Source organism: Benincasa hispida, chromosome 4 (genome assembly GCF_027475165.1).
Source record: "Benincasa hispida cultivar pf3 chromosome 4, pf3_genome.v1.1, whole genome shotgun sequence".
Taxonomy (NCBI): domain Eukaryota; kingdom Viridiplantae; phylum Streptophyta; class Magnoliopsida; order Cucurbitales; family Cucurbitaceae; genus Benincasa; species Benincasa hispida.
This window is the reverse complement of record NC_143481.1, coordinates 43,487,798-43,503,792: the sequence shown is the minus strand read 5'-3', so window position 1 is coordinate 43,503,792 and position 15,995 is coordinate 43,487,798. Positions and strand designations below refer to the sequence as shown.

General features: G+C 29.2%; 1 protein-coding gene across 1 annotated transcript; it reads left to right on the top strand.

Annotated features, from left to right (window-relative positions):
* Window positions 1–9,438: 9,438 nt before the first annotated feature.
* Window positions 9,439–10,734, top strand: LOC120075970 (vacuolar iron transporter homolog 4-like). Its single transcript, XM_039029733.2, has one exon. It carries the CDS (start codon window positions 9,774–9,776, stop codon window positions 10,425–10,427), a length of 654 nt encoding a protein of 217 aa, XP_038885661.1. The 5' UTR covers window positions 9,439–9,773; the 3' UTR covers window positions 10,428–10,734.
* The last annotated feature ends 5,261 nt before the right edge of the window (window positions 10,735–15,995 follow it).

Here is a 15,995-nt window from a genome sequence, read left to right as displayed (position 1 = left end):
TTTATGGCTATTTAAAATATATCATAGAATATTTTGTTAGATATTTGAAAATATTCTAATGAATATATGAAATATATCTTAGTATATAAATTAGAGATTAAATAAATCACCATATAATCTAATATATGAAATATACCATGATATATAAATAGTATTGACTTAATGTTTGACATAAATCATAGTATATATCATAAATTTCTTTTACAGTATATATATCATTTAAGTAATTAGAAATCCTAACACATCAAAATTTGTATATATCACAATACACATAAAATCTGAATAAAAAAAACTCCCAATTAATTTTTATATTCTAATAAATATCTTGAAACATTGTTAATATATCTTGGAACATATACAAAATTAAGATCAGTAGATATTACAATATAAAAAATTAAGAGAATATATTGTTTAACTGAATTTCTTTAACCGTTATCATACAATATATAAATCACATATTTACTTAATATTCAACATAAATCATAGTATATATCAAATAAACAATGGTATATACAACAATATATAATTCACATATATCAAGTAAAGGAATGTATATTCCCTTGGGGGTTTATAACATATATATTTAGGGTTTAAAAAAATTCTCATCGGTCTTGGTGCGGTAGATCTATATAGGCGGCACGAACAAAATCCATCTTTATCTCTCCATCTTCATATGGGGGTTTATAACACATAACCCTCCATCTTCATCTCTTATTCTTCTTCAGCCATGGCAATCATGGATCTATATAGATGGGTGGATCTTGGTGCACGATACAAATGAAGGGAGTAAACCGCGAATTGGAGAGAGAATCAACAAGAAGACTACTAGCGGCTTACCTCGACAACTGAAAGTCGATGATGATGGAAAACGATTGGTGAACAAGGAAGAACGAGCGATTCCAACATGCAAATGACTGATGAATGAGAACGAATAGTGCACGACAGACTATCCTAAATCTGTGCATAGAAGAGAGAATCACAATTTTATATATATATATTTGTATATGAGACCAATGACTAAATTGTAAATAATCACTGATATTAGTGGAAAAATAAAATTCAATAAACTTTTCTTATAAAAAAAATAAAATAAAATGTTCAAGACATTAATCTAATATAATCCATCTTTTAAGATTTTTTATGTCGAACCCTTAAATAAACGATATGTACTAATTAAGCCCAATATGTGTTATGTAATGCAGTGAGTAATGGCCCAAAAATATATATTGCTTTTAGTTGGTGGGCTGTTTCAAGTCCAAACTATTTGTGGAAGTTTTTGTTGACATTCTTTTGTTTATAAAATGTGGATGCGAGAAAGAATCGTTGGTTGAAGCCCAAGATGATGGATGGTCTAACTTTTCATTTGGACTACCAATTTATTTCTTGAAGTCAATAAATTATATGCAATTACACAATTGCTAAAGTTATCTTTTTTTTATATAAACTAAAATTATCAAATTAAAGTATGCTTAAAATGAAAAAACTAATATTATAATCTCAATAGAAAAGTTGAAGATCATATATATATATATAATACCCAATAGAAAGACAATCACTTATTTACAAATTTCATGTGAGCTAATAATTTTCATTTTCTATCTTAAGGAAAATCCTTTTACTTCTCTTAGCCCTAACCCTCTAATGGTAATTTTAGTGATATATAGGTTCTATTGAAACTAAACAATCTTAGTTTGATCAATTACTTATAAAGAAACTCCTATTTTTCTTTCACTACACTACTTATGAATAAGTTCCTAGATTATTACAAGATTAACAATTCTTTTATTAATGATAGTAATGATATTGGTTGTGACCTTAATTGATGTGAAGCTGAAGTTTCAGCTAGAATGAAAGGCACTAGCTATATGAATATGATGTCAGAAATAGATCCATTTTATATCATCCTTCATGAGTATAACAATATTTGGGGATGTGAATTCCACTATCTTAATTAACTAGTAGAATTATGTTCGTGTTTCATTTAATATATTTTATAGTGTTCTCTCTTAAACACAATCTCACATGCTCATTTGATTCATGAAAACTAATATTTAAGCAACCAAATATTAAAATGGAATGAATTTTCATTCTAAGATTTTAGACTCCTTATCCTATTATTTTAATACCATTAGATTTGATCAAAGTTAAATCCAAATATTTAAGTGCGATAGAATGGAATAAATTAAATTTGATCTTTATCTCATTCATTCTTTTCACATAATTCCCTTTTAAAGTAATTCGTAAATCATATACATTTGAATATAGACTTTTAAACATATTCGATAACATTTATTAAAAAAATCCTAAATAATAATTACAAAAATAAGTTACTTGTTAATACTTGTCATTTGCATTGGCATATTAGTAAGTTAAACTTTACAATCAAATAATATATATATATTTTTTTTGTCAATAGTGATAACAAAGAACTAAATGATAATTACAAGTTACATTACTTTCTTTTTTACATTTGTAATAGTAAATTAGTATCGTAATTTAGCTAAAAATAAGAATGAATTTAAGATAAAGATAAGATTGGCAAAAGAAAAAAAAAAAGTTGGATTTAGTTGAATTAGATAATGGCATAGTTGGTGGCAGTCACGTGGATTGCACACTCTTGAATAATTTAATATGTTATCCTTGTTAATCTCCACTCTCTTAACTCACTCTCTATAAAAATTTGGTGTCATCCTTCTCAGCATTCCAGTATTCTTTTCTTTTGTATTTTCTTTGAAATGATATAAAAATATTCTTTATACTATTAAACAAAACCCATAAAACCAAACAACTTGGAGAAATAATCCAAACTTGTGGACCCAAATATTTCAATATGTAAATATAAAAAATAAAAAATAAAAAATAAAAAAAAAAAAAAAACCCATTTTTGCAAACAAAATTTTTAATAATGGGTATTTTAGTGAAAGCAAAAGTTGGGCAATGAAAACTACTTCACAAATCAAGCATATTCTTTTTGGTGCTTTATCTTATAAATACTGTCTTAGTGTTGGGTTTTGGTCCCCTAAAATATGACAATGGTGAGAGGGCATGTAATTTCAGCATCTCAATACAAATTTCACCAATTATAACAAACTAATTTTGTGTGTTTTTTTTTAAAACATATTCATAACTAAAGACGAAAAATATCATCACTGGTTGACTCGGGTGATAAATAAGGGAACATTCCCTTAATAACGGGTTGAGAGATCATGAGTTTAATCTATGGTAGACATCTACCTAAGATTTAATATCTTATGAGTTTGTCCTTGACACCCAAATGTTGTAAGATCAGTAGATTGTCCTATGATATTCAAAGTACGTGTAAGCTGACCCAAACACTCACAAATATAAATAAAGATGAAAAAACGTTATGATTTAGTACTTAACACAGGCATTTAGGTTGGACGTCAATTAATTATGTAAAAATGGTTATGTCAAATGACTTTCCGTGATAGATTTAACCTTTAACCAATATTTTAGTATAATTATCAATTACGAAAATAAACTGTTGCTTCAAAATGATAAAAGAGAAGGATTGTTATCATTACTTAATAAGGTTTTTTTAAACTATAATACCGATTAATATTTTTTTTCAATGTTATAGTTCTATGTCTATACATTACATATTTGCAAATATTTCATAAAATGCAGAAAAGTTTGCCCTTGTTAAGCTAAATTTCAAATTTGATAATTAAGGGGTATATATTTTTCACTAGATTGAAGTGAAGAGGTTATAGATTAGTAATTTTTTAAAAAAACAAAAAAACAAAAATGTAGCTATTACTTTTGAGTTTAATCAAAAGATTTTTTTATCTTTTCAATTACATTAAAAATATGTCAAATATAAGTATAAACTAACTCATTAAAACATTGAGAACATTTTTAAAAAAAATATATAAAAAAAAGTTTATATTGGAAAAAAATGATAATATATTCTACCAATATCAAATAATTGCTCTCTTTATACCTTCTTTGTTGGATATTTACTGTTTTCATGGCCACCTTCCATTACAAGCATTTGAAATCAAAATATGGAATCAGAACCAATCAATCAATCAAAAAAAGAGAGGAGAAAAAAACAATCTTTCAATTTATCTAAGTCATCTCTATCAATATTGTGATGATTTAACATCAAAATCTTAGGGAATTTCTTGTCCCTTTGTATAGTCAACTTTACTATTAATTTTACTAAATTCGTTAAATTATACAAAATAGTGTTATAGGAATAAAAACACTAAAATTATCTTAAGATTATGTATGGAAACCTGAGCATATAAAATCAGAAAATTACTAAACTTCGTATAGAAGAGAACCTCTAAACCCAACGAATTTACGTTGTCTTCTTATGACAATTTTACTCACCTTAGTATCTGAGTTTAAAGAGTAATTGTTTTACAAGATAAAATAGATTACTTTTCACAAGATCAACAACCTCTATTGTGTGGATTATACTGAACTTCGGTGAATTTTAAAATTGGAAAAAAAATTATGGGAAAAACGTGTAGATGGGAAAAGGGAAAATAATCAATTTGAAGAAAATGCATATTTATAGACTAATTCATGGTCATTTGAATAGTTGTGTCATATTTTTAAGTTGGTTATTTATGAAAAGATGCATCCATTCATGAAAGAATACAACTTATGAAATTGAAAGAATGCAACCCTAAAAGACATAAATCATATATTCTAATCCAACAAATATATATCCTTAAACTTTAGAGTAAAGTTTCACTTATGTATGTTCTTAGATTTTGAAAAGCTTCAGTCCCGTTTGGTAACTATTTTGTTTTTTGTTTTTGTTCTTAAAAATTAAGCATATAGATATTATTTTCACCTCCAAATTTGTTTTTTAAATCGTTGGAGAAAAGTAAATAACAAAAGAAGAAATTTGGAGATGAAAATAGTATCTATAGAATTAATTTTCAAAAACAAAATGGTTATCAAACCAACCCTTCATTTTTTTAGTTTTAAAAACAATCATAGTAATTTTGATTATTAAAATAAGTTGGAAATTGAAGAGACCCTGTTTGAAAATTGGAAAACACGACATCATTCACTTAAATTAATATGTTAATTGATATGTAAAAATTGATTTATTCAAATTGTTTAAAAGACGTTTTCTTAATATCCTATACATTTGTAAACAAATATCAAATTGCCAGGAAAATTTCCTTCCTTTATTATAATGCGCAATATTTGTTTAATAGTTTAAATGTTCAAGAAAGAAAAATTAAAGTTGTAACATTTGGCTTTTTATTTTTTATTTTTAAAAATTAAGCCCATAACATTATTTTCACCTCTTTATTTGTTATCTTCTTTTAACCAATGGTTTAAAAAATTAAGCCAAATCTTAAAAATTTAAAAAAAAAAAAAATAACTTTTAAAAACTTGTTTTTGTTTTTGAAATTTAGCTAAGAATTCAATCATTATACTTAAGAAAGATACAAATAATGATAAAAAAAATGTAAGAAAATAGTATTAGATTTTAAAAATTAATAAGAAAATAGTATTAGATTTTAAAAATTAAAAAAAAAATGGTTATCAAACGAGACCTATACTTTTAAAAAAATCTAGATGCATAATTGAAACCATCTCAAAATTTTGGAAGATTTTGTTTAATTCATAAGCCAACCGATAAAAAAAATCAACCAGCAAAACACTCAAAATTAAATTTCCCTATTATAAAAAGCACATGCAAAATATGAGAAATGTTATAACTTTACAAAGTTATCGAAACTTCCAACTATTATACTAATGTGAGATTAACTTAATATTATTAGTATGTGCTCCAGTTTTAGAGATGGGAGATTTAATCTCTTATCCCAAAAAAAGTCTTAATAGACCTTAATTTATGTATTTAGGCTATAATTAGATTATTGTCTTTTCTATAAATTTCTTATGTAAATTCAGTGTTAATATACAAGAAATTATTCGATCAAATATCGGTTTCCACATGGTATCAAGGTTCAATCTCTAAAATTTGCTATTTTTCAGTCGTCATTGTTCGATCTCTACCTCTGTCGATGATCGATTGACGAAAGCAGATTTACACACTAATCCATCTCTGATTCGCTCCAATTTTATTGTTCAGATACTCTAGACATGAACCTCCAACTGTTCCAGCCACACAGATTGGTCAAATCTATAAATCTGCCTCAATCCTCAAGTCATCGATCCTCAATCCCCACCGTGAAGAACTCGATTCGATCCATAACTCGATCTGGTCTAGAACTCGATCCGGTCCACAACTCGATCCTCAATTGAACTTGATCCAAGTCTTAATCCGGTCTAGGACTCGATCCAGTCCAAAATTCCCCCACTGTGAAGAACTCGATGCTCGCCCAGATCTACCGCAAAACATCCCAATTCGATGCTCACCCCTACTCCAATCGATTTAGATGGACCGATTGATTCAATCAACTTGGTTTGATTTCATTTAGTCAGCTTAGCTAGTTTAATTTAGTCAGCCGAGTTTGGTTCAATTTGGTTCTTAGTTGATTCTTTTATCGATTTCAGTCTTTGTTCAGTTTTCAGATTTTCCAAAGTCTATGTTTCGTTTTATCTTTGGATATTTTCATAGATCTCTGTTTTCAGCTTAGAAGTTCGTGGGTTTTGTTTTAGATCTTTATGAAGGTCTCCATTTCCAACCTAGAAGTTCTGGCGATTCTTGTTTCCAGTCTAGAAGTTCTCTATATTCCAATTCTTCATGGGTTTCTGCTTCCCACCCAGATCAACCGTGTTTTGATTCAGAATTGCTTCTTTAGTTTCTATCATCTAGTTGTTTTAGTTTATCAATTTACAAACTCGAGTTGTTTCAATCACTTTGAGTTTGAGAGAGGGTATTGAGATATTTAGGCCTTAATTTATGTATTTAGGCTATAATTAGGTTATCGTCATTTCTATAAATTTCTATATAAATTCAGTGTTAATATACAAAAAACTATTTAGTCAAATATCGGTTTCCACATAACCATTATTTTAATGATGTTATAAATAGTTATACTGTGACGGTCTCATCAAATAATTTTTTCGAGAACATAACTAGTCAATTTACACGAAAATTGTGTCGTCGAATCCTTAATATAATAACTAATTTAACTCAAAATAGATTTTACGGTCGAAAACGATCAGAAAATGGAATAATTTAGTCCTTCACACTACTTTTATATTTTCCCCTTTATTTTGCTTTTGCTTTTCTTAGGATCCTTTTCAAATATAACCGAAAGCCCCTTTATTTATTTTTTCCTTTTTATATTTAGACATATACAGAAAAGCTATTAATTCATTTATAAAAGTCACCGACGGCAGATTAAAAGATAATCCAAAAGTGGGATTAATGTAACAAAATTCATACTAATTAAACCTCACTTTTGTGTTTTTAAAGCTTTTCAAATCCTTTTCTTAATGGTTCCTTTTATAAGGCTTTTTTTTTTCTTTTTTAATTTTGAGTTTTCCAATTATTCTAAATTCTTATTCCATCGTATATATTTGATTTTACAAGTGAGTTTCAAATTTTACATTTGAGTCAAAGAATTTGAAAAGTATGATCCTATAAATTAAAATTTGTCAAATCATCGACCTTTAAGATAATCTAGAGTCTTTATCAACTATGCTTGATTTTTTTTTAATTTTAGATAATATATTTCAATTGCTGCTAAGTTATACTCGAATTGATACGTTGAACTGTGTTAAAAATAAAGGATGATATAATATAATAATGGAGGAAGCTTTTAATTGTGTTGTATAGGCCACCATGTTTGATCCATCAGCTCAATGTTTGAGCTTTTACATTTCTTCAAAGGTGGACAGAATTTGCATCATTCCACTCTTTGTTTAGAAGTTTTCTTTCTCATTTTTTTAATTAATTTTCCTAAGCGTCACTTTTGAACAACTTTTGAATAACTTTTCCCCTTTCTATAATCATAAACAATTTATTAATCAAATTTCTAAGCATTTACCAAAGCTATGGTGTAGTTCTCACTGTGAAAATGTTACAAAATCGTTTGGTAATCCTTTCATTTTTTACCTTTAGTTTTTAAGAATCAAGCTTATTTTCTTCCCATTTCTTACAATGATTTGCATATTTCTTAAGTACAATGGTTTAAATCTTAGCAAATTCCAAAAACAAAAACAAATTTTTAAAAGTTATTTTTTTTAGTTTTCAAAATTTTGCTTGGTTTTTTAAACCATGAGGAAAAAATAGACAATAAAAGAAGAAATTTGAAAGTGGAAGTAGTGTTTATAGGATTAATTTTCACAAACAAAAACCAAAAAATAAAATGGTTATCAAATGGGATCTAGGCTAATCTAAAGTTCCATTTTGAAAATTAAATTCAATTGACATAAAGTGTACATCCTCAATCATAAGTTTCGAGATTTAGAACCTATCATCCTATGTTAAATCCCAAATAAATAAATAAGAATAATGTTAAATTGGATATTTAGTCCCTATGGTTTTAAAAGTTATAATTAAATCCTTATGGTTTAATGAAACCTTATAAATGGTTTCAATGTTTTGATAAAATTACTGGGAACTATTTTGATAACTTTATTAAACCATAAGGGACTAAACTCTAGTTATAAACCTTATAGCCCGGTATCTATTACCGGTCAGAATTGGACCATAATGGAATTTTTCGCTGTCGTTAGATTGTGTGGCAACGTGAGCCAACGTCAGCTCTTTTGCTTAACTCGAGAAAAAAAAATGGGCTAGATCTATGAAAAATTTCATTCAATTAGATTACACAATTTCTTGAGTTAGACCTAAAATAGACGTAGAAAGGACCGATAGTGGGAAAATGGTGTTTTAACCTAGTAGGGGTGTGAGGGTGTAGACAAAACGTATTTTTCCAATGTATAAAATAAAAATTCCAATGGCTTTTGCTACTATAACCTTCTCGACCACGATTTCTTTTTTTGTTCTAAGAGTAGGTGCTTCCCCTTAGTTGGGTTGGGGGAAGGAAGAGGGGCGGAATCGAAGAAATTCTGAGTTCATGCCACGATGATCTATATGGAAGAGCAGTTTTGTTGATGGGCGTAACAGAGATAATAAATAAATGGGAGTTAATATCATTCCAATTGCCATTACCCCTTGTTCAGAAAGGCAAACTAAGCATTGGTTCGGACTAGAGATTAAATTTCAACTTTCGTCAAATCATAAGGACTCTTTTAGAGTGTAAATTAGATAAACACGATGTTCTGTATTAAAACTAATTAACAACGAGATATACTAATCTATATATATTATTAATAGTATTGATTATTATCTCAAAAAGTCAATAATTCGATTCTCACTCTGTCGAATTAATGTTACTCCATTTAAGGTCAATCCTAGGAGCATCCATCAATCCTTTATGCTTTAGATAAACTTTGACCACTATTTGAAATATTTGCTCATGGATATACAAATGATATGCAAGAATCAACATTTTCATTATTGAACCATCTTAGGAAGGGAAAAAAAAACTCCTCCTCTTCCATGGGGTGTATATGTCTACTTTTAAAAGAGAATTAAAAATAAAAATAAAAAAGTTTATTTCTTTTCTTTTTTTTTTTGTTATTAATTTTTAAGTGGCACCTGTGTGTGAACTCCACTTTGTTGTTTGATCCTCAAAGATAGCCAAATAAAGCTTTTGGTTTTTCCTCCATAAATACCCTTCTTCAAGGCGTGTGTCCTCCACAATTCCTCTTCTCTCATCATCATCATCTCTTTCATCCTTCTTCTTCAAACCAAACCTCAATTCTTTTCTTTTCTTTTCTTTTTTTCCTTCCCAAAAATGAATCCCAACAAACTAAACCTAAGTAATTTGGAGCAACAATCTACTTTAGAGATCCAAACAAAGGAATTCGACTACTCGAAACGTGCACAATGGCTACGCGCCGCGGTACTTGGCGCCAACGACGGTCTCGTCTCAACCGCGTCGCTTATGATGGGAGTTGGAGCTGTGAAGCAAGACATCAAAGCCATGATCCTCACCGGTTTCGCCGGGCTAGTCGCCGGGGCGTGTAGTATGGCGATCGGCGAGTTTGTGTCTGTTTACTCTCAACTAGACATTGAAATGGCTCAAATAAAAAGAGAGAAATTACAAAGAAGTAGTAATATGGAAGGAGTAGTAGTACAAGGGCAAGAGATCAGCAAAGATGAAGAAAAACTACCAAATCCACTCCAAGCAGCTGCAGCCTCTGCCTTGGCATTCTCTTTAGGAGCAATTGTCCCATTGTTGGCAGCTTCCTTTATAAGAGAATATAAAGTAAGGCTCGCGGTGGTCGTAGCGGCGGTGACGTTAGCTCTCGTCGTGTTCGGGTGGTTAGGTGCCGTCCTTGGAAAAGCATCACCAATCAAATCGGCGACTAGAGTGTTGGTTGGAGGTTGGTTGGCTATGGCTATAACCTTCGGCTTGACAAAGCTAATCGCAGCCAGTGGTCTCTAGCTATAGTTAGTTATGTTAAGTTAAGCTAGAACAACGCACATAACGCACGTAACTGACGGTTTTATACTACAGATAAAAGGTGACGACATTGAATAATTTTTTTTTTTTTATATTATGTATTAGTTGTCTTTAAATTCATCCAAAAACAAAAAGAGTGGAAAAAAATCTAAAAAATGTTAGTTTGTTTTGTGTACATTTGAAAGGAAAAAAAAGTGGGTGGCGTGTAGAATTCATAAGTTTGTTTGAATTAGAAAGAAAAGCAATAACGCAAAATCAAAAAGCTAAAAAAAATGTTTTGTTTGATGAATATCGTGTAGTGATTATTATTATTATTATAATAATTTTTAATTTTAATTTAATTGGTTTTGTTGAAGACGTTAAGATGACACATGATATGAAGATTTTAATTAAAGCATACACATAAGGACAAAATTTAAAGAAACTGAAATGGCTTAAATTCATGTAGAGGGAATATTAGACGTTTTTTTCTTTTTTCTTTTTCCTTTTTTTTTTTTTTTAATTTGAACAATTGGTTTACAAAAACTATGCACGAGCTTCGTGCCCTAGTGAATGTATATGAGATATATTGGAGTTACTAATTCAATTTCTTACGTTATAAATCATTTGTGTATAGTTCTTTAAAATGTGTAATTGATATTTATTTTTTTTAGGTCGGAAGTTCAAATTTTCATAATTAATTATTATATTAAAAAAACAATAGGATGTTATTAATCAAGATGTCAGAAATTCTAATGCTTTAATTTGTTTTTGAACTAAAAATAACCATAGTTCATTGGTTGGATCTAGTAAGTTATTTTGGTCATATATTCAACTACATGGAAAAATTTATCTTACATATGCATTTAAAAGGGAAAAAACATCAGTTTGTTCTTTAGGTTTTTTAATCTAGTTTCCATTTAATTCTTTCGGTTTTAAAATTTTATACCTTTAGTCTTTAAATTTTGAGTTTGATTTCGATTTAATCTCCAAGTTTCAAAATGTTATAATTTTATTTTTAAAATTTGAGTTTTATTTCAATTTCGTCCATATGTTTCAAGATTTACACTTCTAACCTTTTTTTTTTTTTACTATATATTCAATTTTAGTCTTTGACGTTGATGTCTATTAATTAATTAAAAATAATGTTAGTAGTGACGAAAAAAAAACTAAACTTAATTAATTTTGATTTTTTAATTATTTTTAATTAATTAAAAGACAGTACTAAAGCGAAAAATTGAAGTGGATATTTAGTAAAAAAATCAAAGTTAAAAATATAAATCCTTGAAAGCTAGAAACCAAATTAAAACAAAACTCAAATCTCAATGATAAAATTATAACAATTTGAAATCTATGGAGTAAACAGAAATTAAACAAAAAAACTTAAACTAGAAATGTAACGTTTTGAAACTTATGGATCAATGAAAACTCGACTCAAAATTTATGGACCAAAAAATTATTTTTTCCTTATTTAAAACAAAATGAGATTGCATTTCCAATTTAATCCTTTCATATGGGTTAAAATTGATTCATTCATCAAAGTTTAATTTAAATTGATATACAATTATTAGTTCACTATCAACTCTAAATTTCTGGAGTATAAATTGGTTTGGTTAATTTCTTCTTTTATTATTTAATAAGAGAATTTAAACTTATGTCCAAATAATTGATAATCATTGGTGAGGAGTAATTTTTTTTTTTTTTAATAAATCAATTTTGTAGTTTGGGTTGGTGTTGGGGTTATTGGAGAGATCAAGGAGAAGACATATGTTGAAGCTATTTTATTTGTTTTTAAATTAGTAAAATGTGTGTTCTCCAAGGTTATAACTTATCTTTTTCTTCTTGGAACACTATTAGTGATGGAAAAGTTTGGTGATATAAATTATTATATGTTTTTTTTTATAAAAAATATTGCAGGTTTTTAATACTAAATTACAACTAAATGTGTTTTTTTTTTAGGGAAAAGGAAGGCTATGTTGACTAATTAATTAAAAATCAAAGATGACCTAGATAACAATGAATCTTTATTTGATGCCAAACAAATTGAAACTTAACCTAGATACTTCATTACTTATTTCATTTCCATAATTAATGGGGAATGAGGAATCCAAATTGAATCTCCTAAAATTTTCTAACATTGTCACAATTCCTATTTTAATTCTTTTTTTTTTTTTAATGTAGATATTGTTCTATTCAGATATAAGTTAAAATGTAAAATACTATAAATATAAAGATAGTTTTAATTATGAAATAATAAAATTCAGAGTTTTTTTTATATACAATAAGAATAGGAAAATTTTGAACTATAGAACTCTTAATTTGGCAGTTGCTAGTACATCAACATGTCAATCTATACTCGCTTTGACATAAAATTTAGAGTTAGGGAAAGACAAATATATCCGAGATTAAAAAAAATATAATCGCCATCTTCAACTAAATCCTACTTAAAATTGACATATATTGAGATGAGGTTGTCCTAAAAAATTGTCATTAAATATAACTCTACTCACCTTCAAATGTTGTGAACTAAAAAAAGTAAATTATCGAAGTGCAAGATTAAGGGTTATTTAGATTTGTGGGGAGGTTTTGAAACTTAATTAGGGAAAAGAAGGATTTTTTAACTTATTTAAGAGAAAGGAATTCTTTTTTTGTCCCATCTGAATGCGTCTCTCGAGACGCATTCACCAATATTTTATTTTTTTTCCCGAATGAGAGACGCATTCATTAAAAAAAAAAAGGATGCGTCTCTTTAAAACTAAAAAAATAAAATAATCCGAAACCTAACTCTTTAATTAATAAAATAATAAAATATTATTGCTTTTATTTTTTTTATTCTTTTAACAACCTGAAACCCAACTCTTTCATTACTTATATTTTTTTACAGTTAATAATATTTCATTTGTTTAATTCTAAATCATTGTTACCTAAAATTAACTATTTCACTAATCTCTTTTTTTATTTTGATAGTAATATTACTAGTTTTTAACAGTATAAACAATAATATTGTTTTGAGATTAAGAAATTTCTATGATTGATTTGATATACTCAATATTAATTTTTAATTTCAAATTATTGTTTTTGTTTAAAGTTGTTAGAAACTTATGCAAAAATATAGATATTAACTTTAACTATTGTAAATAATATTCAAAGTTCTTTAGGACGTATTGTAGACTGCAAGTACATTTTCATAATTGGATTTCATTAATAAATTTAATCATATGTACAATGTTCTTTATTCACGACTGTAAGAAGATCCTCTATTACACCTAGATCGATCATGTTGAGTCATATAGTGTCCACGATCGCCACGCCCTCTTACACTTGATGGTTGACTTTCCTCTGCAAAGTGTATACCCCCACTACGTTGTCGATATGTCACATACTGGTCATGGACATTTGGAAGGACATATGAAGTTTGTCCTTCTTCCATACTTAGTGTACTGAGGGTTCTTGGGAAAAAATAAAATGTTGAGGGAGAGGACATCATGGAAGTATGTGTAAAATGATCAAGTGGTGTTGTTGGATATTCATTCCGAACATTAGGTCGAATAGGAATATCCTCATGTCTTTCTGGATCACCTTGTTCTTCCATTGGAACATCACAATCGAAATATCGCACTCGATATATAGAGGTGAGTCTACGCAAGGCTCTTTGAGCAGATAATGGCAAATTTGGAATCTTGACCTGAAAAAGAATTGAATAACAAGTTAATGACTTTAAAATTTATTTTGGTGTGCAATGAAGAAATAAAATCAAACAATCCTAGTAAACAATAAACTCATACCAACAAGTGATAAGATGCTCCTACTTTAGTTATGTACCACCTACTCACAATAGAATACCATTCAATATATCCAGGCTCGATACCTACACTGTTGTTAATAGGAGGTCCATTAACAACTAAACTCTGTTGATTTTCCCAGATTGAAATTTGAGGAGCCAAATATGCAATCCAGTCTCACTCATGCCTGTCCCTTAGATCGTGTGAATGAAGTCGGGCGTCTGTGTTGCAAGGTTGAGGAATTTGTTGTAACATCTCAAATTGATGCATCACACGATCTGGGTGATGTCACTCCACAATGAAGAAGCATATGAGTGGACATCTGGATGTCCATATCTCATTACCATCGAGACAGTATGACTGCAATAGTTGGATAAGATGATTATATGGCTCCTAAATAATTTGCATGCATAAGTATCAAAATATGAATTAACTCGAAGATTGAAACATTATGAATATATGATATATGAATGAATAAAATATTACATGGTTAGCCACATGTGTATCTAGTACGTGCTTATACTGTACTAGAACATGCGTCGATGCTCTAATTATAGAATAGTTGTCATTCTATCTACAACAATCGCAAGTTGAATTTTAGCTATTAGTATTTCATAATGAACACAACAATAATGAGGTAAATATGTTTACCTTACTACAAGTGGTCTGTCACCTAAGTTGTTCTCGTATCTATGGAGTCGTCGATGCGCTAGAAGAGGGAATCGATCCCATGCCCAAATTTGTAGCAATAGAAGTGGGTCTGAATGTCTTTTCCATCTATAACTGCACCCTTGCATAGTTGCCTAAATAACAATGCAAGACATCCAACACCTAACTATAAGTCCCAACAACATCAAAATCTACCAAGAGAGGAAGATACATCAGGTGCACTCTGCTATTGGATTTGTCGAAAAATACCAATCCTCCAATCAACGTGAGAATATATGCTCGAGCATATCGTTGCAAGTCCTCTTCATCTGCATGGTCTACCAGATGAGCGAAGTTGTTAAATTGATCAGCTAACCATGGCAGGCTTAGAAGACCTCCCTTAAGAACGGCGTCATTCGTGGTTACGCCTAAAAGAAAGGCACAAAGTTGTTCCCAGTTATAATTTAGAGACCCGATCAATGGTCTTTCATTAATCGGGAGTCCAAATTGGATAACTACATCTTGAAGTGTAATTGTACATTCTCCATGCAACATGTGGAAAATGTATGTCTCTTGCCACCATCGTTCCACTAATGCCGTTATCAGATGTCAGTCTATTTGTATAAATTTTATACAAGAGATTTCGTAGAATCCTGCAGCTCGTAGATAGTTTAATATACGAGGGTCTAAGTTCTCGTGCCTTCGAATAACAGCCTCTCTTCGCCGACAATACATTGCATCGATATGCTCGTCTTCCCAAACAGCCTCGGATCTATGGTTGCACTGTAAGTACAAAACCGAGTCATTGGATGGCCCTGTGGTAACATCCCCGTCCATATGATCCCATAAAAATAATATTAAATTTAACTTAAATATTTAGTAAAAATCAAAAATCAATGTATTACGATCAATAAATACAATGAAAATTATTAAATGTTTCGGGGACTTTATAAATCAGACCCCATATTATTGTCTTTCCCCGTTGTCGAATCGGGTTCAATGGTCATCTCGTTCAGGTGTATCTCAGTAAACATTTCGGGGACTTCATGAACGCCATAAAATTGACTAGGTAGTTGATCTAGATCGATATCATCATCGTCTATTTCAACTTCTTCGTCGTTTGTGGCAATAGTTGGATCAC